Source organism: Vidua chalybeata, chromosome 14 (assembly GCF_026979565.1).
Source record: "Vidua chalybeata isolate OUT-0048 chromosome 14, bVidCha1 merged haplotype, whole genome shotgun sequence".
NCBI classification, from domain to species: domain Eukaryota; kingdom Metazoa; phylum Chordata; class Aves; order Passeriformes; family Viduidae; genus Vidua; species Vidua chalybeata.
This window is the reverse complement of record NC_071543.1, coordinates 6,416,169-6,439,953: the sequence shown is the minus strand read 5'-3', so window position 1 is coordinate 6,439,953 and position 23,785 is coordinate 6,416,169. Positions and strand designations below refer to the sequence as shown.

Here is a 23,785-nt window from a genome sequence, read left to right as displayed (position 1 = left end):
TACAAATCGTGAATGGTCTGAAGGCTTCAAAAGAGACCCAAGGCTTTATTTAATTAAATGAACTCAAAGCTGTCCCTACTGTTAGATCTGGCCCTGCCGTTGAAGATTGGGCACACCTGGCCACAACCACCACAGGCAAAAACTCTAACCCTAACTATAGGCAACAATGTGGGATATTTTTTGCTCTCTATACAACAGACCACTCATCACAGACTACTGGGGAAGTTATGGAGCCAAGAGGCAAACACAACATATAAAGCTGAGTTGCCTACAAAGCATATTCAGGTATGAAATGTCAATTCATTACAGAAAAAGTAGTTTAGCATTTTTGCATTAAAAAAATGCCCACTCTATACAAGATTCTGCATGGAAGGCTGTTTGCTCTGCAGTTGCATGAAGGACTGACTACTCTCTCATATATAAAGCTGGTAGCACATTTTGACAGATTTTTAAATTTTCTTACTCTTCTGTAATTTGCATCCTAAAAAAAGTTGTCATCCCATTCTTCAGACAAATTACTCTTCTAAAAACATTTCATTTTTAGACAGAAAACCTGTCATAATACTAATTGTTCAACAGCCTCAGGACCTGAAGAGTTTATCATCATCACACTGTTACCATCCTAAGTATTGACAGAAAAAAAACAGTGGTAAAGCAGCATCATTATCCTCACCTTTAAATAATTAAGATGATAATCCAGAAGAACAGTTGCATTAGTGATGCTATCCTTGGTTCCTACAAACACAAATGGTACCATGCCCTAAAACACAGTAACAATAGGCTTTGGTTATTGATTATGTATTGAATTCTGAATAGAACTAAACTTATTACTGTAAAACTTGAAAACAATTCTTACATCATTTTTGCAAATAAGCAAAAATGAAAAAGTGATATAACAGTGTATTTTAATTCTGATATTGACTACACCAAGTACTCTAATTCCCTTTATGCAAAGAGCTTTTTTAAATAGGCAGATTTAGATAATTTGCATCACAATGTCAACATTTATTTTTCTGAACAAGTGAAAGACTCAATTTAGAACACTTTATGTTTTCTCCCTTCAAAATAATACCACCTTTGCTGACTGCATCCATTCTCTTACATCAGCTACTTTTTTTGGTCTACCTTTGATCTTTTAAAAAAGTAAATCAAATTAACATTGTGTCACAAAACAAAACCTGATCCTTCTTGAAGATCTGTACAGTTGTAAAAAAAAAGCCAAAAAATACTCAAGGAAGAGTTAGTACTTCAGGTGATGATTTCTAACTTACAGTTCTTCTACCCTTCAAGCACGTGAAGGGATTCAATAAATATGTGGAAAATATAAATCTGGAAATTCTAAAGTCTGAAATGATGACATTGGGAGACAAAACACCTAAATATTAAGGCAGGCAGGCAAAACAGGTGAAAAAAAATCCTATCTTACAGGGCCTCACTGAGTGTGGACAACAAAGCAAACCTTAGCAAATACAAGGAAAATTTCTACACCAAAACTTCTGAAACTAAGGCAGGTCCACACAGCATTTCAGAGGTGTGAGTGCAGCCCACACAGGCCCAAGGAGTGAACCTGACTGTTCCAGCAGCTGCAGCACCTGGGCAGGAGAAGCTTAACTGTGGACCACAGACATTATGCTGAGCATCTCCAACACTCAGCTGCTGAAGCCCATGCCACTGCAGACCAGAGCCTGTCACATCTACTGATTATCTCAAATATTGTTCTGCTACCTCTAAAGAAGCCTTTAATTTTCACTGTACACACACCCTTTAGAGAACTGCATTCCAAAGGAAGTTTTGCTGCAGAAGTGAAATGATTTGAGACACAAATGTCTTAAAAATTAAAAGCACACTATGCTGAGATTGCCCAGGAGTGGCCAGTCTATAATTTGCCTCTACTTTTAAGGTTGTGTTTGGTTTTCTTCCCCCTTCCCTTTCTTTTACAGGCAAAAACCTTACATTAGACCTTACACATCTACATTAAGTAACCAGGAAAAATAATATATACACAGTCCTGTAGCCCTAAGGAACCTCAACATTAACACTGACTTTCATGAGCATTAGAAATTCTTTAGCCACAGGCATTGTTGACTGAAATGTTTTATTATCTGGGGTATTTTAAGTTTCATAAATATTTTATACAACCTGATAAAGAGCAGTGAAATTTCTACTAAACTGGCATTAACTAGCTCAGAGTATCAATTATTAAACGATGACAAGACAAATGATTTAAGAGGGCATTTAAGGAAACTGCTTGCTGTTGCTTCTGGCAGTGGATTCAAGGTATAACAATGCGAGCTATTAAATATGAGCTGCTAACCATGTCAAGCAATTGCAGCCATACAAAAGCAGCAAAGTGCTTATTTATTGAACCTCATTTTTATCTTCAAAGCAAAAGTACCTATATTCAACTTGGCTGCAGTGGGGAAAACTGAGGAGACCTTACATGCATACTAAATTTAGAGATCAAAGTAATATATATTACGGTAACAAACAATACCTATCTCATTTTAAAATATTAAAAGCCTGAAGATAGCCTCTTATAAAATTATGGGATGTATAAAACTGCACTTGAAACTAATGGGCAGTATTCTAACATCTCAGTCACATAAAAAGAACCAAATGCTGTATTAAAATTTAATTGAACTACTGTTCTACTACAAGAAGAAGGGTTGCAATATCCAAATTTACATATGGGAAGATTATTTGGATTTCATAGTTGAAATAAAGCTGCATTCAATTTACAAGTATTAACTCTTACCTGTTAAACTCTGATCTCAGGTTTCTGTATTGTACCTGGCATGACACAACTAACACATGAAGCAATGCAAGCAATGCCAGTGTTAGAAATGTCATTTACAGGTAAACAGAAGTATGAACAGAGCTTGACAGGTAAAAAAGACCTTTCAAGATAATCCTTAAAAGCTGGATTTTCGACAGAAAATGTAAGCAAATCAGCTTTTTCAAGTCAGAATTAAAAAAAGAAAAAGCCAGACATACTCCCTGCAGCCATGAGTACTGGCCCTTTTACCCTTCTGTGATTTGTTTGCCTGCAGCAATAGCAGCACCCTCTTGCTTACTACACTAATTCCATTTTATGCTGCAGGAATTTATCTTTAGAAATTAAATACGACAGACCACGGAAACCTTTAAGTCTAAATATTGACAATTTACCTTTTCAGACACATGTAAAACTAGTAGAATAGTAAAAAAAGCCCTTAGTTAATTGCTTAGCCACTCTGTACAGAAAGATGAAAAATGGATTGTGAATTTCCAGTAAGCACTACAGTGATAAAACAGCAGAGGAAATAACTACCCAAGCAAGAATGTAAGGGCTCCAGAAACCATATTTCATAGCTTATCCGAAGTAGCAAAGGTTCTTAGCTGGTGCATATTTGGATTTTGAGGTAAATGAAAGACAGTTCAGTTTTCTTCAAGCACATTTCACACCTGAAACTGCAGGGACTCTTTTTGCATCAAGATGTTAAGACCTTCATGTTGTAAGATTTTTTTGCATATCTCAACCTTGCCCCTCAATGCAGCCCCACACAGAAGTGCCTTAAATGACAATGTTTGAGACTTCATTCAGGCCCTTTACAAGGCTGACAGCCTTCCTGTGCAAACCTGGGGTTTCAGTGTTCATGCTTGTTTTTTTCTTTAGGTTGTAATTTACAGGCTCTTGTTAACCTAGGTAGTATTTTTTAAAAATAGAGATTTAACATAAAGTGCAAGTTTTTCATTTCAACAGAAGAAATTGCTAATGAAAAATTAAACCAGAAAAAAACCTAAGAAATCAAACTCAAAGAAGATTAATTAATGAAACCAGCAAGTTTCATACTTTATGGATTTATAGCCTAGCACATGCTGGGAAATGTCATTGCTTCCAACGGGAACAACATGAAATCTCTAAGAAGGTGCACCACCAATAAATTTCACAAAGCATTTTTCTACAACAGAGAAGCCAAATTTATATAAAAATTTATATTCCAAATTTATATTCCTCAGCATTAATAGGAAAAGATAGAATCTATCAGAAAACACATTAATCAACACTTTATCTTACCACTGCAAAGATACAAGGAAGAATTTATCATTGGGTAGAATATAATCAATTAACAAAAAGAAAAATGAACTGAAAACATACCTCTTCTTGTGGAATATTTTTATCATTTTCAGCCTCAATTCTCACTCTTACAACGCCAGATTTGTCCACTATCTCCTGAATCAGTTTTCCATTTTTTCCTATTACTTTTCCTACAGAAAGAACATACAGAACATTCCACCTTTATGGTTTTCCCCTAAACCTGAGAGTATTGCTGTATTCTAATTAGACAAGACTATTTAAGTACCAGTGCAAGAACTTGAATCTCTACAACAAAGATTTAGCTAACAAGCTACAAACTAAAATGTCCACATAAGTTTATAAAACACATTGATCACAGAAATACTCAGTACCTTGAATGCTTATTTGACTTTGCTTTGGTAGGTTTAAAGTAGCTTCAGAAAATTACTAATATTTCTGTTTGCATTTAAAATATCCAATCAAACCAAACAAAAACCCTTTTACAGTGCCTTAACATTTGCTGCAACTACTTCCTGTGTAAGCAAAACTTAGTTCATTGACAAAACTTAGTTGATCAAATACTACCAAAGATACTGTCTGAGGCAGATGTAAAATTCTCTAAAACTGGTGATTTTAGACATTTTTGCTGGTAGTTTATAATGCACTAAAAAGTCAAAGATAAACATGGAAATAAATTATACTCCAACGCCAGTAATGCAGACACATATCTTTTGAAGCAGACATTCTAGTGTGAGACAACGAAAATGGAAATTTAGTTCTCTCCAATCTCAGCAAAACGTGCTGGCTGCAAACTGGCAGGAAAACTAAGCTGCTTGGGACGTGATGAGGGACAGCCACATCCTTCTATCTTGAAAGCCACAGCTTTCAAGAAAAGCTTTAAAGAATGATGTCAAAGATGTTTTCTGCAAGTAACCAAAGAAAGTATTTTTACTTAACAAACTGCTGGAAATATTAAAACGTGATCTTTTTTCATTGGCACATCACTAAATTAGAGGTAAAAAACCCCAAGCGCATAACAGCTACAGTTTGACTGATACAATTAATCCATGAAGAAGAATTTAAATGCCACTTTTAGTCACAACAGACTCCTATTGCTCCTATCATTCAAAGCTAAATAAAGTTTCTTTTTGTGTTTCAATTTTTCTGACATGAGTATTTGCAGAAAACATGACAAAATATGGCCAGTAACTTCCTCCTCAACGATAAAGGCTGTTCTGAGTGTCAAAAACTTCTTCTGAGAACTTTTATCTGAGTACTTTATTTCATTATATATTACTGGCAAATGGAACAGCACCCTACTAATAAATGTAAAAAAACCTTGGTAATGATTTAAAAAAATAAATCAAACAAAATCTCCACAACTTACATCAGTTACTTCAATCAAAGCTTTTGTGAGGATTTGGCAACACACACAAATATTTTCAATTAAAAATGTCCATACAGTCTTTAAAAAATAACAAGTTGGGTGTATTTTTTTTGTTTGGATTTTTTTCAGTTTGAAATTTTAGAAGTATAATTAAATAGAAAAAGGCATTTGTTTGCATTTTCTTTAGATTAAAAAATATCAGTATATATATATATATCTAAAAAAGCCTTCTGCATTTTTAAAGCAAATTACTAGGAATTTTAAAAGCCAAATTATTAAACATAGCTTATTTCAGACATAACATAGGGTTCAGCCAAAGTTATATTCTAAAGTATCCATATCAAGGATTAAGAGTAGAAATGAAAACCTGCAAAAAAAATGTAATTGCTAAGTTCTAAAGAGAAATAGACTTTAAGACCTCAAATTAAAATAATGATGGCAGGTTATCATTTTCACTTATCACCAGTAAAAACAGGAGGGAATAAGGAAGGGAAAACTACTGCTTTTAATCAATTCCAGGGCTGAGCTGCCACATTCCTTAGTGCTTGTCCTGCTGCTGCAGAATTTCACACTGCTTCAACACCAGCTTTCATACACTCCCTGACAACCTATTACAGCATTTGCTTTCAGGGCTACACCACAAAGTATTTTCTCTGCTCTTTTCTTATCTACTGAATGAAATCACACATTTTTATTTTGTTTTGTAGCATCAAAAATTCACTAAAAGACTTCTCCACATATACAAGGGCTGCATGTGTTCTTAAGGACTTTTAAAATTGTTTGGCAATGGAAGTATTTTCAATTTTCTTCATCACTGATACCTAACTCCTAGTTCATCTCACAGTGCTGCTTCTAAGCATCTCTAAAAGGACAGGGGAAAAAAGACACATGTAAGTAAAAGAAATTATTCAAAATATACTAGGAAAATATGAGACTGCAGATTCTATAGCTGGACTACTCTTTGGACTTGTTTGGGGGAAGTAATTAATTCTCTGGCTCAATCCAGAAATTATTCTGCCTCGTACTTTAACATCAGCACATTGCTTGTAGTTCAGTGCAGTTCTCAGAAGGCATTTTTCCTTACTATCATGGAGGCAGCCTCCAGAACTGACATACCTACTAAATTCCTTGGGACTTGTATGACATCTTCAGCAAATTCAAGGTAACTTCTTGCCTTTTTCACCGCATCTTGATCCTACAATAGAAAGATGTGTAAGAAACAAGATTCATTTCCCCAAGGTTTTTTTTTTTTTTTTTGCTTGTTTCTTTCAGGTATTTTCTGAAATTATAAAGAAAGGAACTCACCTCTCCATAAATATGGAATGTACAAGTATCTTCATCAAGATCAATAGCAGTCACTCCAGGGACTTTTCTGGCTTGCTGAATATTAGCACCATGAGTGCCAATGGCTAAACCCATTAAGTCTTCACGTACTACAAACTGTTCATGGAACCGGGATGCAAGTTGCCTAGAACTCTGAAGAAAAATCTAGTGTCAGCTCACTTTGATTGTCTCTCCAGCACACTGGAGAGAGAAATCAACATAAATTTCAAGCCTATTTTTCAATCAGGTGCTTAGCCTACTTTTTATTTACTCAATCCCTTTACTGCACTTATTTTAGATTCAAAAACATCAAGGAGTCTCCTTCAGAAGGCTTTTAAATATTAACTTAAGGCTGGCCTCTAGCTGTGTTGACACCTCTATTTTGAATTACCCTTTAATAGCTATAGCTATCAGGTGTTACCGGGTAAGACAACACTCATAAGGTAGTAAAATAGTAACTGTGGTGATTATTAAAGCAAACCTTATGATCTCTGAGAAAATGTCAACAGGTGGGTGAAACTGTAATAACTCAACCACTAACACAAAATTATATATGAAACAGAGCAGCTGTGGATATCCACTGCACTTTAGAAAAATGAAGAATCTGTGCCTATGCATGACAACACAAAAACTGTTTGAATTCAGAGAACAAATATGTTCAGTATTTCATCCAGGAATCACACATCTACCAGACAGAAAGGTCATACTGAGAAGTCACAAGCGTGAGCATAACAGAACACAGGAAAGGAACAATTGTTTAATGCACTGTGGGAAGACACAGAATTTCCAACTGTGATAATTTATTAAGAAAGGAGTGTTTTGCAAGGAAAAAAACAAGATAAAAGCCAAGATATATAATCCTGTCCATGTTTCTGCATTGCAATCGAAGCTGTAACTACTGTCAAGACATACATAAGCACACTTCAAATTAGCAGTTTAATGTCAGCAAAATGAGACCCTACAGATGTTGAGAAAACATCAAGGAATTGCCCACAACAAGCCCTATACTGTTCCAGCTAAACTGGTACTCCTTTCTGACCAGTTCTTGCTTAAAGCTGTTGGTAAATATCCTGTGCTAAATCACTGTTTCAAAGAACTGGTTACAGTAGGTAGTGGTGTAAGCACCCAAGTGTCATGAAATACTTCAGATACTCTGAGAGCACTGTCCAGTACTTCAGTAGCTACATTACAGACGATTTGGAAAGCAGAAATTATTTGTAATTGCTCACATTTCTACTTCTAATAGATAATCTAAATGCTGATTTTCTAGCTGACATCTTTTATAGACAGCCAAATAAGAGGAGAGAACAAGATGACCAAGACAATGATCAGTTGTTAACTATCTACGACATGTGGAAAAGATGAAGCAACATCATCACTGAGGACCTTGGCTTTGACAGTCAAACTAGAGTTTTACTGCCTGAACTAAAACATCATCAGCTTTTCTGCAAATTATTATGAAGTGTGCTCTATTTAAATATCAGAAATTCTGTATTCTACTTCCCTCCTATACATTAGTAAGAAACATGTATGCAAGTAACATATTAATACCTACACAGCAGCCATAAGTGAGTTCTACTTAGATAAGAGTAAAATACAAACCAGAAAGCAAAACACTTGTCAATTCAGGCTTTTTAGTATGTGAAAGACACCCAAAACAGCTAAATCAAACCCACTGGGAAGGAATGTAAACAAAAAATAACCTGTTATTTTACTTGATGCTCTAAAAGCCATGTTTGAGAAGTAGAGCCATGCAAGTCAAGAAGACAATATGCAAAAAAGAAGGTACAACAAATAGGAAGAAAAAACTCCACTGAACAAAATAAGCTGGTCTAGTGATAAGGACTCAGAAAACAAAGTAGGTAAAACTGCTAGAAGAAAAGAAGGGGCAGATATTTAAAGCTCAGTGACTATAAGACACATACAAAGGTTTATTTGATGAAAACAGTGAGCTGATATTAATAATGGAGTAAAGCCCGAAGTGTTCACTAAATATTTTTTCTGCAGACGGACATGTGCAGTCTGTTGGTATATCAGCGTCTCAACAGTAATCATGAGTATGATTTTTTATTATTTGAAGCTCTTGCTTTCAACTTTGAATGAAACTGATTTTATATTTACTCTAAATATAAGAAACACAAATGCCAAAATGAAAAATACCAGCCAACTTTTGTCACACAAATTTTAACTGTATATATTTATCTCACAACCTTTATTTAAGTACTTAGGTAGAAACTGAAGTTCAACAATGGTTTTCTAGTGAGAACCAAATCAAGTTTGAGACTTTCACAGCAGCAAAAAGACTCCGTGTTATAATGACAAGAAGAATCCAAGATTAGTTTGGAAAAGGAATCAATGACAACAGTTGTTGGTGCATGCATTTGTGGGGGCATGTAAAGAGAATTAGCTCTAAAGAGGCTGTTGTTCTTCCCACATCCAAAATAATACTTTGCACTTAAAGAAGTAAACTGCCCACACAACTGTCAGTTCTGGAGGGTAAAGAAGAATGATTACTGAAGAGCTACAGTGGGGGGCTCAGTAAGGAACACCAATGAGGAAAAACTGGTCCGTCCTTCATCTTGAGAAAAATCAAAACCCAAACAAACTTGGATTTCAGCTCTGAAACACAGAAATCAAGATACGAAAGAGAGAACAACAGAAGTGAGAACTTCTTGTAACAGTGAGTATTACCCACTGGATGCACAAGGCCTGAATATGACATCCCACTTCAAATAGATATAACCCCTGGGAAGGGGGAAGGAAACCTGGCTCTGCAGAAACACTGCTGGTATACACCCGTGTCAAACTGAGTTACATGAGTTTAAGTGGTACCTCTGGTTCTTGACAGCATATCTAAACAGTTTTCATAAACATTGCTATTTTTTCTAATTTGTAGATAGGAGAAAAATCATGAAGAAATGTTAATTCTGATGTATGAAATAGCCCTTATTTCCTTGCCTACTCTTTTTCTTTTCTTTTTTTTTTCCTCTTACCCATGGACAAGTATGACTCAAGCTTCTTGCCAGTCAACACCCACTCACCAGTCACAGGAGTATCAGAAGCTGTATCTGCTCTAAGATTATTTCCTAACATTTTATCTGTAGACAAACCTACCCCTTCATATATTCTACCAGCATCAGTTTTCACCCCTTCTGTCTCATTTTCACTGTGTTATTTTGTTAGATCCAGTTCTAGTCCTATCAGGATCATAACATATTCACTCCCATCTATTTTTAAAGCTACCAAATATGTGGCATTATTTCTGCAATGGTGGCTATTTTAACTATTTTATGCTTCAAAATATGAAAGAAATACATGTGTATGTGGGCCTACATATCTGTATTTAATCCTCCACAAAATCCTGCTGATAAAAATGAGTCTTTGAAAGAACAGGCCCTGTAACTGTAAACATCTTTGCTGGATGACACTTCCACCTGCCTTTTATACCACCTAGATTATTATCAATACATCATTACTTTCACCTCAATACAAGTTCCACTAGCTAAGGAACACACAAGGGTTTTTTTTTATTATCTGTTTCACTCAAATTACATCAGGGAAAACAACCAACATACCTCCAGCTGTTTGCTGGCTTCTTCATTTCTCAGTATCAGGGATAACTTGGTGCGAAGACTCCGAAAGTGCATATCAATCAGCATGTTGGCCCGCTTTGTGGTTACATCGTTGATTGACTGAATTGTTAATAAACAGAACAGTGCTTTACACATGGACTCTTGAAACAAGCCACTGCCAATGGTACAGTAAAACATTTGTACTTACCAAAATAATTAGCTGGTGGTTTTCAGAATCATATGTTACAGAAAAAGCACCAACTGCCTTTTTGAAGTCCTTATGTGCAGATTCTTTGGCACACCTAGGAATAAAAATGTAACAAAGTTTAAAAATAGTAACCACTGCATTATGGTTAACAGACAAAAAGAATAATTCCTTAACACAAAGAATATAAATAAAGATTTCCAAGCTCTCCCTTTCAAAGCAGGTGTTATTTTATTCTGTTATAATTTATTTTACTCATTTTTCTTTCATTTGTTTTCACATGATTTGGATTAGAAATATCTCAGAAATTTTCTGTATGTAAATCTGTGAAACGGCAAGTTACACAAGACTACATTAAAAAGCTAAAATCATTAGGATCAGCAAGTTCAAGATTTCAAACGCATCATGAACCATTAAAATGTGTGATTTCATTTTAACCCTTGCAGCATTCTAATGACCATATGCTCATCTCATGCTGTGCTTGGCTTCTCGAGGTTTCCTGTGTCCACTCACCACCGAGTGAACTTTTGTATGCTGTAACACTAACTTCAGGAAGTTTTAGTTTAACCTGAATTTATAACTCATTCCACACTGAGGCAATAACATGCAACTCAAGGAAAGCAGAAAGTGACCTGAAGGTAAACAAGGGGAGTCAGTATTAACCTGACTTTTAGAGTTGTACCTATATGACAACATGTCCATGGCCTAGGAGAAAAGTTAGCTGGCTTTGGACCATACTCTGGGAGGTTTCATTATTGTTCAACTATTCCCAGAGCCATCATCAAATAATAAAAGCTGACCAAGAATGGATTCAGATTAACCTGTGCACACCACTAAACAGCGCTAAGAGTGAAAATCTCAATCTGTATCACACACAAACTGTAAAGTTTTGAATAAAGTGTTTCTTCCTCCAGGACTAAACCACAATTCAAAAATCAGCTTTTCTATTTTTGAAGTATGACCACATCGATATTTGTATTTTTTACATTCTTACATTTCAGTAAGTTAATTTAGAGTGGTAAAAAGCAATTTTTATCCTCTTGTCTCAGGCTTAAGAAGTTACCCACATTCTGAAACAAGTTATAAAGAAACGCTTGTACTTACATTTGCCTTAAATCTTCAGGAACTGCCAGTTTGATTTTATGAAAAGTATCTTTTGTTGCGGGTTTATTTGGGTTCACAGATCTCAAACGCTCAATTGTGACAATTTCGTTGTATGTAGCATCACAGGCTGCATATTCTATTACGTAGAACTAATATAAAAATAATAAAATCATCCAAGCCACATATTTTATGACATGAGTGAGCATTACACTATTAAGGAAAAGGTACTTTTGTTAACTGTACAAGTCAAATTTGACTTCTAAGGCTCAGGTTAATGGTAATTGCAACTGTCCTAATCAAGAAACTCTTAAAAAATGAATAGAGATTAGTTCAAGCCACAGTGTACATCAATATATAAAGAGAAAAGAAAGAAAAAAGTGTAAGTAAATATAAAATATATATATGTATATATGCATACTCCTACCTCACCCTTTATCATTCTCACTTTAGCCAACCACCAACAGCAGGGTTCTTTTTCATTTGCCCTGGAATAAACCTGAACAAAATACATACATTATGTTCTTAAAAGACATCACAAAAACTGACACTAATACGATCAGGAACTCCACAGGAACAAAATCCAGCAAAACATCTTAGTACATAAAGTCTCTGAACACAACACAGAAAGCATGTAACAGCAAGATTGTATAGACAAATAATAATAAATAATACCGTGACCAATCTACTGGCATTAGAGGCCTCAGTCTTGCATGCAGTCAAAAGAGAGATAATTCAGACTTTTACGTCTGTTAATATTTAATCAACAGTATTTCTAATTGTGTGTAGGTCTGATGAGGTCCTACCAGTGGGTGAGAGGGAGGTCACACATCTAAACTTCTTTAGCACATACATGCAATCAGCCACATCCACATTACAGAAGTTTTGCCATTTTCTTATCTTTCAAATTAAAAACCTACAGAGCATGCAAGCAGAATGCAAATCTTGCAAGTCCTCTTTCTTTAAATTAATTATAAAAATAAGTGCTATAATTTTATAAAATAAGGAGGTTTTAGAAATATGTTGCTTTAAAGTCAATCTCTTTGCATATACACCTAAGTATTTACATATACACATATATTTCTATGTTTTTATGTATACACACATAATGCAAATTATCTGATTCAGCTTGAAGCTTTGGTAATAGAGACATTATTACCTTACAGCTTAATAACCAGTTCATCACCTATTTCTGAATTAATCCAGTCCTAAAAAGGACTGATCTGTAATCAATGCAACACTGATCGTGTATGTAAATCAGCATATTTGTAACTCAGCATGGAGGTCATGGTACATGGAATTTTACATGGCCTTCTGTGGTACATGGAATTTGCATGGTTTATTACTGTCAAACTCTGGGTTTGGTGATGTGCCTGCCACTGTGTTTTCTGCAGTACTTGGAATCAAAGAAGGTCATCACCTAACATGGAAGCAAACCTTCCAGTGGCTTGGCTGACATTTTTCACAGCAAGTTCTCTCACTTCTCAAGACAAGAGCTGTTAATGGAGCATACACACCTCTACTTCATCGCTTTCATTTATGTCTTTATTATAGCCTGCAGGTGGTGGGAACCTCACATCATGGAATGGGATTTGTCTCTCTGGTTGCCAGCTACGAACAAAAATCACAGTGAATGGTCTAAATATTTTCATCTTCTTTGTAAACAGAAATCAAACATTTTTAAAACATTATTTTTACAGTTTCAAATTCTGTGGAGCTTTTGTGCATATATGTATTAAATGTACTGTGATCCAATGTATACATAAAAAGAAAAAACATCTAAATGACCATTAAGCATCTTAAATGAAACCCTGATGCCACCTGCAGCCTTCTGAATCTTCTAGTAGAAGCTCTTCCTGTATTTACAGGTATGATTTTTAACCCCAACATTAGAAACACAGATTAAAAATCATTCCATAACACATTTGGACACTTGCTTCAAAACAAGCCTGTATTTTCTTTAGTTCTACTACAGGTTATGAAAATTTGATCAGAAATTTAATCATTTTCATTTATGAAAATTTTAGTTTCTAGATCAGAAAATTGGTATTCATCATTTATCTATAGAATAAATTTTCTAATAATGGAATCTTCTAAAACTAAGGCAAGGCATTCACAGGAGAAAGAGTCAGCAATGGTACAACTGCTGACTTACTCAAACATGGGCTGCCATCGTGTCAATTCAGCAACAACATGATTATCTTTCCAGCAAAACCCATGTTACTACGGTTTTGCACTTGAAAGTATTTAAACCATTAAAAGTATTTATATAGAAATGTCACAAAATAGTAGATACTAAATATAACTTTAGAACATGCCAGCAGCAAGTTTAGTGTATCTAATATACAATACTCTACAATAAGCCATATTTAGGTCAATCAAATGCAAGATTGATACAATCATTTACAGGTACAATACCAGCAATTCACTTACTTGTTTTCAAATGAAACTGTTATCGAATCTTCATGCACATCCTTTACAAATGCCTGTGAAGGAAACAAAGTGTAATTATGGTATGCTAATGGACACTTTCAAAAGTAATTTTAAGCCTATAAAACACCTCCTTTTCACAAATATTGATGAATCTCACAATAAAAGTATGTTTTAAAGTCAGCCTTTTTAATTTTGCAATAGACTTCTATGAAACACATACTGAAAGCTGATAACCTCCTTGGGTTCACGACTGCCAGCACACTGATACACAAACAGAACGCCTCAGCTATGAAGACATTATTTCTACTTTTTAGAAGCAACAGGAAAGGTTAGTAGGAAATGAAAAGATAGTTCAAGAGTTTTAAACATTTGATTTAATAATCACATTTAATGCATAGACAGGCACAGAAATTAAGCATCAGTATGCCTCAAAAAACAAATGAAACCAAAGCGCACAAAACCTCCAAGTCCTGTCTCTTCTTTCTTTACCTCAAAGTACATTTGAACATTGCACTAGCAAAACGCATCTATCCCAATTTCAGCAGAATCTTCCTCATATTTACTTCATCACACTAAGTCTGTAGAGCACAAACTTCAGATAAATGCCCTGGGGCCTGCCTTCCCTTTTTTCCTGGGGGATGGACAGTTATGCTCTCCATGCTACCACAAAGCAGAGGATAGAACTAGAATTCAGCACTGAGGGCTCCCCCTGCTTTAAGCACTCAACTGACTGATTTAGATTTGATTAATATTTATCTTAAAGCCACAAATGCTTCTTCCCCCATTCCCCATCTACAGAACAGCAAGACCAGCATACTCAAAGAACTTTGGGATTTACCAATGAAAATATTTTTCTTAGCCTGAAATAATGGAGGTCACAGGTTAACCAAGGATGAAAAGATTGTGGGGTTTTATTCTTTATTTCTAAAGTGCCTCTATGAACTTCTGAAACAAGCTGCTGAAGTGCTGAGTATTCCACTAACATTAGTCCACATATAGTATCATTGCAAGGTAGGTAAATAAAAATCCATGAGCAAGAAAGAAGAGAGAAGTTTTTTTCTACTAATGGAGATCCACCTTAGTAGATAAAAAAATCTCAGTAAATTGAAAATAATTTAGCAGCAACTACCACTTCTGTAGAAGAATTAGTTAATGAAGTATGGAACATTTTATTATTCTTGCCCTTGCAAGTTTCCAAGACAAGACAAGATCTTATCTCTTACAAGAAGGTAAGAGTCTCTCTTGCATGGAACCGAAATGGTTTTTAAAAAATTGTTTTGCTATTTTTGCTTTACAAAGCATTCCAAAATATTTCCTTAGTTGCAGCAGTATCTTAGTATCAAAGAAGAGCGACAGCTAATACAGAAGAACTGGCTAAAGTTAAGTGATAATGCATGTGAATATCATCACACAGTCATTCAGTACAGGGCAAAAACCATCCGAGTTGGCAACTGAAACATAACCAATGCCACTGTGAATAGAAGGACAGCCACAGTGACAACAGTAAAAAATTATTTTACACCTTGTTTGCCTCTCAATACTCTTAAGAGCAAGACTTTATTATTGCCAGCAAGCCAAGGAGACTTAAAGTTTCCAAATGTATTTGCATAATTATGAATTTCAAAATTCCAAACTCCTTCAAAAGGGATTACAAAACAGCTGATGTTTTTCAATGACATGGTACAAAGAAGATATAAGACCACATCTTAAGATCATGTTCATAGCAGTACAGAAAGTTTTTTTACATGAAGAAACAACAGAGCTCTCAGTTGATTATTATTGATACATTTAGCTCATGTTTCATATTGTGGTGTATTCTGTAAGAAGATTCCACAACTGGATATGCATTTGAACAATATGATGGTAGTCCTGACTCATTTCACAACATTACACATATCGCCTTCAAATGCTTCACCCACATGTCTTCCAATGGTAGTAATGCGCAAATTATTCTTACAGATGTAGCTGAAATGGATGCCTTTAACACCTGAAAAACACTATGATCACTACCAGATACTAGGTATGGCTCCTTTGTGCCACAGACTGGACAAGGATTAAAAGCAGTACTCAAGTATGTAAAAGCAGAGATTATTTTACAAAGCAAATTCAACAGAAATAATACCAGCAACACTTAATAGCTTTCAAGAGAACAGGTAAGAGTAACACAACCTATGCCCTGAGAAACAATCTGTTGATACCTAATTTTCTCATATTTATAAAATGTCAAAAAAAAATCATCTTTCCTTTTACGGAAGATACTTTGGGAGAAGTCATCACCTCTGTGGTGATGAAAACACCAAAAGGTGTCCCAATCAGCACTCTGAAAAAGTGACAGAAAATGGCAGAAAAACTCACAAACATAGCAGCAAAGAGCAAGACTATATCTAATATCCAGAAGAAACAGAAGAGAGCTCCTAACATCCAACTCACTTTGAGCACAATCCTAGGGACTACAGCAATATATCTCATTAAAGGTAATAACGCTAAAACCTACCATTAATAAGTAAACCAGGATGTGCAACAAATAAATCTAAGTTAAGCTGAAGACTAGCCTGGACCTTCAAACAGTTTAGCAATTGTATTATCTGGAAACAGTAAAACTTGAGAGACACAGCTGGCTGAAAGAGGAATGAACAACACTGTCCTGTTTCAGCTCTCCTTAAACAGTTCTTGCACATTGCTTTGGTCACAATCCAGAAATCAGAGGGAACCTGAACCAGGAACACAAGTTAAACTGCTGACCCTACACAGGTAGCATCAATACAGATGCTGCCAGGGAAAAACCACAAATCCAAATTTCTTTAGCTTACACCAAATTCAGAAGAGTCAACCACAAAAACAGATTAATACCTAGTTTTCGCTTCAGTCTGGCCAAAAACATTGATGTCATAACGCTGTAGTTTGTCTTTCAATTAACAGTCTTGCAAAATTACAGAAGTTCATTGGAATAAATTTATAATTAATTACGAAGTTAACAACGCCTTGCCAAATATCTAATTTCAAGTATGCAATACATGAAACACGTCTGCACACCTCTCTGTGATCTTTATGCTTCAAAACCACCATGCAAAATATATTAAAGACTATTAATACAGTCCTTAACATTTGGCTGTCTAATCCTATCTATCCAGAGAAATGGGGTTTTCCTTGTTTTTCAGTTTCTTGTGACACAGAAAAATGTCAGATACTTATCACATCAGTTTACCATTGTCAGGACATAGCATCATGTCAATTTTCCTCTAATATAAATATTTAAACAGATCTGTAGTACAAAAATGTATTTGGACTCTTCAGCACTATATATTTCAATTTGTACATTTCCAAGTACAAACAGAAAAAGTCTGAAACATTTCTAAGTTTTCCTTAAAAAAGCTAATATTAAAGCAGCAATGCCTTTGGAAAACCAAAATTAATACTTATCCAAACTGTTTGGTAGTCTTGTTTTTGTAATACTTGTGAAATTACACACAATGCTAAAAAGAAATGAAACCTTTAACACCGTAAGTCAAATTCACAGACACAGGACAAGCCAGCCCCAGATGTCAGTAGAGAAGAGGCTCTGATCTCACACAAAGTACCACAAGAAATACAATAATCATTCATCAGCCTTTTATAGATAAAGAGGGTAAGCAGGCATGTAAATTCAAACATAATGGTGCAGATATAGGAGTTTAAAATGCACCCCCATGAAGGGACAGAAAAGTGACTCTGATGAATTTGGACACAAAGATGAAATGCCTTAAAAACAAAGTGAAACTGGACAGAAGCAAAATGAAGTAACACAACAGTGAAAGACTGAAGCAGCTGACATACCATTATTGCTAACAGCAGAAATACCAAGAAAGAGCACACAAAAATTGTGAACAGAAGTACATTTTATAATGGCAAAGGCTGATTCTTCTCCTCCAATGTGGAAAAAAAATCAAATGTGGTAAGTTTTCTACACAAAATTTGACTCTAGAGTCACATAAACCATTTCATTTCTCTCCATGCTTCAGATATAGTTAAGTAAAAAAGTTTACAGCATGGCATTTCTCAAACACATAAGCATTCACATTCTAAGAATGGCTATATGCTAAATATATGGTCTAAATGTTACAAATTATTTGTTAAAAAATAAGAATTATTGGAAACACCAGCTTATTTTTATTTTTATGCTAAATGGAATGACGGAGACTTCAAAGGAAAAAATAAAGGCTTCAGCTGCCATGAAATTTTGCTTTTTAAAGTCTGCTCACATCATCAGATGTGAGCATTGTCAACCATTTTAATAAAGGAGGATCATTAACTGTAAGAAGGGAAAGTAGGGAAAATAGGCTTTTTAACATAAAAAAGGCTATGTTGATAACAAACGTGCATCTACTGTTAGTGTAACCGTTCTGTAACATTTCATACCTGTTGGAAGGAGAATATCAAAAGGGAACTCGGTGTATAATCAAGTCTGAGAAAGGCTGGATATACAAAGGAACAAAATAGGGAGAAGAAAAATAGTCACAGAAATGGTCACCAGACGAGGGAAAAGCGTACAGGTGGTCATCCTCAGAAGGACTGAGCAGACAGGCTCATGAATGTACAGAGACTGGAGATACTGGCTGAGGGTGTCTACATGGAACAGTGAAAGAAAAAAAAAGGATACAGAGGGCCACAGGAACAGCTGCTAATAGTGAGACCCAGAGTAATAAAGTAGTAAGAAAGATGAATTATTTTACCAGCTGTAGCTTCAATGAAGTTATCTATAAAACCAAGCAAACAACAGCAAGGCGCTGAAACTACTGGGATAAGAAGTGGAAGATTTTCACAAGGTTATAGAGCAAAAAGTGGCAAAAATTGGGTTACAGACAACATAGAGATATTAACAACAAACACCATCACAAAACTGACTGCCTCATAAACAGGATGCTCTCCATCTTTAGCAGAGGACACAAGAGAGAATCACACCCCAAGTCAAAAAGAAAAATCAATCCCATGTTGGAAAGGCATCCAGCATATCCCTTTTAGAGGGAAATATCTAAAACTAATCCCAAAAAGATTAGGCAAAGACTATCTATTAGTCCTCTGTGAATAAGAACTTCAAAACCCAATTTACTACTGTACAAGAAAAGATACGAGAAGATATGTCCTAACACTGCACACCTTCAAGATTTAGTTACCTGGCTGTCAGCTGCAAAAAAGCAGTTTTCTCCCCTTGGATTCATAGTCCTGGTGGTTGTTGGACCAGTCTTCAAGTATTCTAGGCCTAACCACATAGCAAGTCATGACTAAGCATCTCTAGGTACCAGATTGTCAATTATCCCTGAATCATGCCCATTTACTGCACTGTGCTTTCCATGGAATAATTCATCTTAGGCAAGGAAAAAAAATCATTAAAGTACCAAGTATGCACTAAGCAGCATTTTAATTCCATTCAGAAAGAACTGGTCTGCACTACAGCAGTCACATCAACACACTAAAGTATTCCAGTGCACCTGGATGAAATTTGAATTCAAATCTTACAGGTGGATATGAAGGCATCCTCAAACCATCTCCTATGTTTTGTGTGGGACATGAATCCTCTGCATATATCTCAGAAAACACTGGTTTGTTACTTTCAGCAGGGTTTAGGTGGACAGTTTTGTACCGTCAAGATCCAGATGCTGGTGGGTACACTCAAAAATGCTCAGGTTCTCAGAGAGACCTACAAGGAGGATATGAAAAGCTGAAGCCACAATTAGGTGCCTACTTGAGCCACTTCATCCCATCCTGACTATAGCAGCCTCATACTCCTGCCCCTTCCATGTCTTAGTAACAGGAGATGTGTATTTTTCAAAAAAATTTACATATTCTCATTAGTTTGGAATTATTCAAAGCCAAAGAAATCTTCACCAGTTATCAGTAAATCATGAGATTGCATAAAAGAATTGTTTTGTTTTTGGTTTGTTTGAAACATTACTGCTGTAAATCACTTCTCAGGAGGCTGCTTAAAGAAACTTTTAAAATTAAAAATAAAATCATCCTGCAATTAAGTTCACACTTGACATCACTGCACACTTCTTGTTATGCTGGGTCAACATTCATTTTTAACAACCGAATTGCCAATCTATAGGATGGGCATAAAACTCACAAGAAAAAAAATTAGATATATTACTTTATAACAGAGTGATACTCAGACATGATGATGAAAGAAAAATCTGTAATTAGAATTCAAGTAATTCAGACTAAGGGAAAATTAGAGGAAAATTGCTGGTTTATACTGAACATTACTGCATGAGTGTAAAATAACTCCCATTTTTTTATTCTTTAAAAAAAAATATGCCGCATTTATTTTAAATATGATGCTCCATCTCAAGAGGTAATTCAGGTGAAGGCAGATAAATCCATATGCCCATTTTCCCATTTAGACAATTTAACCAAAGCTGCTTGGTTAGTGATAAAGAAGAAGCAAAAAAAAAAAAATCCTGTCAAAATTTCTAAAAGTTAAAGGACAAACATAGCCACACTGCTTGGGGCAATGTCTGTGTTAGAACTTGGGTACACAATAATGAATAAACTTCCATAAATATATGCTCAAATTAAGCTTTCACCTACAAGGGGTACAGGGCCCCATGGTGTCAAACTTGAATATAAACAATAAAAGTTTCAGAACCTTTCAATTCTCCCACATTTATTCAATAATATTGCTCACTAAAGAATGTACCATGTCATTATTACTATCATCTCTTTCACATCATTGAGGAACTACTATAATTTGATGAAAGCTTCATTAAAAGTTCTACTGTGCAATGCATTTATTCCTTCTGCTTCTTTCTGACCAAATACTGTACCTGTAAAAACATAAAACTGATTTTTAAAAGTGCTAGATTATTTAATTCCAGGAAGCAATATGCAGGTCTAGAACTTTGACTACAGCACTGTGAGCTCACAGGATGCTTATTTACCACTGATTTGCATCAATCTTTTTTTTTTTTGGAAAAAAATTATTTTCAGAATAGCATCCTAGCACATGTATTTTAAAAATAAGCTTTTAAGAGGTCTTTTTTTCTTCAAAAAACTTGGAGGTGTTGAAACTATATCATTTGGATATCTACCTAGCTTACCACAGGAACACGTGAGTGTGAAACTCTACCCGGTCCTTCATTGCTAACATAAATATTGGATGTCGCACAATAACTAGGCCCAATTTTTAAAGTCCTAAGATCATTTAAACCATGGGAGACTAGCAGGAACTGATCCATGGCTGTTCCTGCTGTGTTAATAACAGGTCAATGAGAGTAGGCCCAAACCAACCATATCCGAATTTTATTTTCTGTAAAACTACGAGTTATACCCTAATCATAAGCTGATTAATACAACCCAACTCATGCAAAGCCACACAATATTACGCAGTATTAATAAAACATATTCAGTGCTCATATGTTCAAGGCTCAGCGATGGCTTTATTAAGCACAAGAGCTTGGAAACAAACATGCAATGCCACTAAGTAATTTCAGTAAGAAGTACATTCGATATCTACATGTATTTAGGGACTCAGAACAGATATATTTGGCCAAGCAATGCTGTCTTTAATATCACTATGCAGCTTCCCCTGCCATGGCACTAGGAGCAAGAATCCACCACAGCATTTCATCAGGAATGTGTATTAACCAGGGCCCCCCATCTACCCTCCTTGCAGGCCGTGCTCATGCAGTGCAGATCTCCTGGAAACCCGGACGGCGAGAGAGACTTTCCTTAAGTAGCGACAAAAGCTGAGGATTTAGCAATTAATGCCCCATCCCAGCGCTGATCCTCGCTCAGCGCCGGGACAAGGCGGCCCCGGGCGCCCCTTCCCACAAAGAGGGAAGGCCCGAGGCCTCCCCGCTCTCCCTCCTCATCGGGCCTCGAGTCCGCTCAGCCCCAGCGGCCTCTGCCTCGCTCTCCGCGGCCACCGCGAGGGACCCGCCGCGGCCTCCACCCCTGCCTGGATCTCCCTCCTCCTTCCTGCCCCAGGGCCTCCGCTCTCCCTCAGCGCAGGGAAGAAGGAGGAGGAGGAGGAGCCGCCGCCGCCTCCTCCTCCTCCCGTTGCCGTCCCCGCTCCCTCCCCTGGGGCCCGGCCCGGCCGCGAGCATCCGGTACCTTGTAGAAGGCCCCGTTGGAGCCCCGCACCTCCACCACCAGCTCCTCCATGTTGTGCGCGGTGCGGGAGACCCGGGCCCGGCGCCGCCTCCCTTCCCTTTCTCTGTGCCGGCGCAGGCGGGGGAGGAGCGGTGTGTGTGTGCGGGGCGGGGGCGCTCGGTTCACGCCGAGCCCGGGGGTGTGGCCACCCTGGGCGGGAGCGGGGAGCAGCGGCCGGGACTCCGCTCGGCGCCGCCGCTCCGGGCCCGGGGCCGCCGGAAATGAAACCGAAACGGCGGCGGGCGGCGCGCGCAGGGCGCCCGGTTCGCACGCGAGCGCTCGGGGCCCGCGTCACGTGACCGCGGGAGGGGCGGGGCGGGAGCGGGCCCGGGGCCGGCGCGCGCCGCTCGCTCGCCCACCCGCCGCCGCCGCCGCCTGTGTAACGGCCCCGCGCGCGCGCAGCCGCAGTGGCGCGGGGCGCGCGCGAACCCGGCAGTTGCGGGGCCGAGGTCCCGCCTCCCCCCCCCCCACACCCTGCCCGTCGCGCGCCGGAGTGACCGCCCTGGTGGCCAATGGGGTTGTACGGTGCCGCGCCGCGCGCCTGAGTGACCGTCACTGCCGGCCAATCAGATCGCGCGGCCTGAGCGGCGCTGGCCGGGGCGCGCGGCAGCCGCAGCCAGGCCCGTAGGGCGGGGGGTGTGCGCGTGCCCGTGTGTGTCCGCGTCTCCGCGTCCGTGTGCCCGGCTCGGCCCGGGGCCGCGCTCAGCCGGGGGCGGTGCTGAGGCCCCAAACGGCGCCCAGTAACGGCCCCGGGGCGAGGCGAAGGGAATGACGGTCTGGGTAGCGCGGGGGCTGCTGGGATGGAGTGGGACATGGCGGCCGGGCCCGTGGGGCGTGGGGTCGATCCCTGAGGGGCTCCTCTGTAGGGGAGAAGGCTCAGCCGTGCAGTGGTCTGTCTTGCCTGGCCGTAGCCGAGTTAACAACAGATGTGAATTGAGCACACACCTTGAGTCCTTTATGCAGTTTCGGGCACCACAGTATAAGAAAGAGCTAAAGCTCCTGTCCAAAGGAGGCCCGAGGATGGTGAAGGCCATTGAAGGGAAGCCGTGTGAGGAGCAGCTGAGGGCGCTTAGTCTGTTCAGCCTGGAGGAGAGTGCAGGGAGACCCCGTCACAGTTGGCAGCTTCCTCGCGAGAGACAGACACTGCTTTCCGTGGTGACCCGTGACAGGATCCGAGGGAATGGCCTGAGGCCGCATCACAGGAGGTTCGGGTTGGATATCAGGAACAGGTTCTGCACTCAGAGGATGGTCGAGCACTGAACAGGCTCTCCAGGGCAGTGGTCACAGCCCTAAGGTTGCCAGAGTTCAGGAAGTGTTTGTAAAATGCTCAGGAACGGGGCTGGCCAGTGCAGGGCCAGGACTTTGATGATCCTTGTGAGTCCCTTCCAGCTGAGGACATTCTGTGAATTGTGACTCTGCATTAGGAATGGTCCTGCTCCTGAAGACCTGAACACCTCCCGACGGGTCTGGCACCAGATGAGCTGGGCTGAAGGGATGGTTCCTCTGCCTTGCCCTGTAGCAGTTCCTTTGTTCAATACACAAGTTCTCCGTGTAACGCATGCTATTATTTAGGACTGTAA

General features: G+C 38.2%; 1 protein-coding gene across 5 annotated transcripts in view; it reads right to left on the bottom strand.

Annotated features, from left to right (window-relative positions):
• The window catches only part of FMR1 (fragile X messenger ribonucleoprotein 1), a 31,745-nt gene extending 9,285 nt beyond the window's left edge, over positions 1-22,460 (bottom strand). The window contains exons 1-11 of one of the 5 annotated variants that reach the window (XM_053955590.1): positions 22,167-22,460; positions 14,079-14,131; positions 13,163-13,256; positions 12,073-12,144; positions 11,649-11,797; positions 10,548-10,641; positions 10,343-10,459; positions 6,750-6,920; positions 6,561-6,639; positions 4,139-4,248; positions 674-760 (exon numbers count right to left, since the gene is read on the bottom strand). In XM_053955590.1, the coding sequence (XP_053811565.1) occupies positions 674-760; positions 4,139-4,248; positions 6,561-6,639; positions 6,750-6,920; positions 10,343-10,459; positions 10,548-10,641; positions 11,649-11,797; positions 12,073-12,144; positions 13,163-13,256; positions 14,079-14,131; positions 22,167-22,217 (1,077 nt within the window). In that variant the 5' untranslated portion in view covers positions 22,218-22,460. Of the gene's footprint in view, positions 1-673; positions 761-4,138; positions 4,249-6,560; positions 6,640-6,749; positions 6,921-10,342; positions 10,460-10,547; positions 10,642-11,648; positions 11,798-12,072; positions 12,145-13,162; positions 13,257-14,078; positions 14,132-19,571; positions 19,726-22,166 lie in introns of those variants that run through there. The other 4 variants (XM_053955588.1, XM_053955592.1, XM_053955591.1 and 1 more) reach the window with 4 other exon arrangements.
• Positions 22,461-23,785: the final 1,325 nt, after the last annotated feature.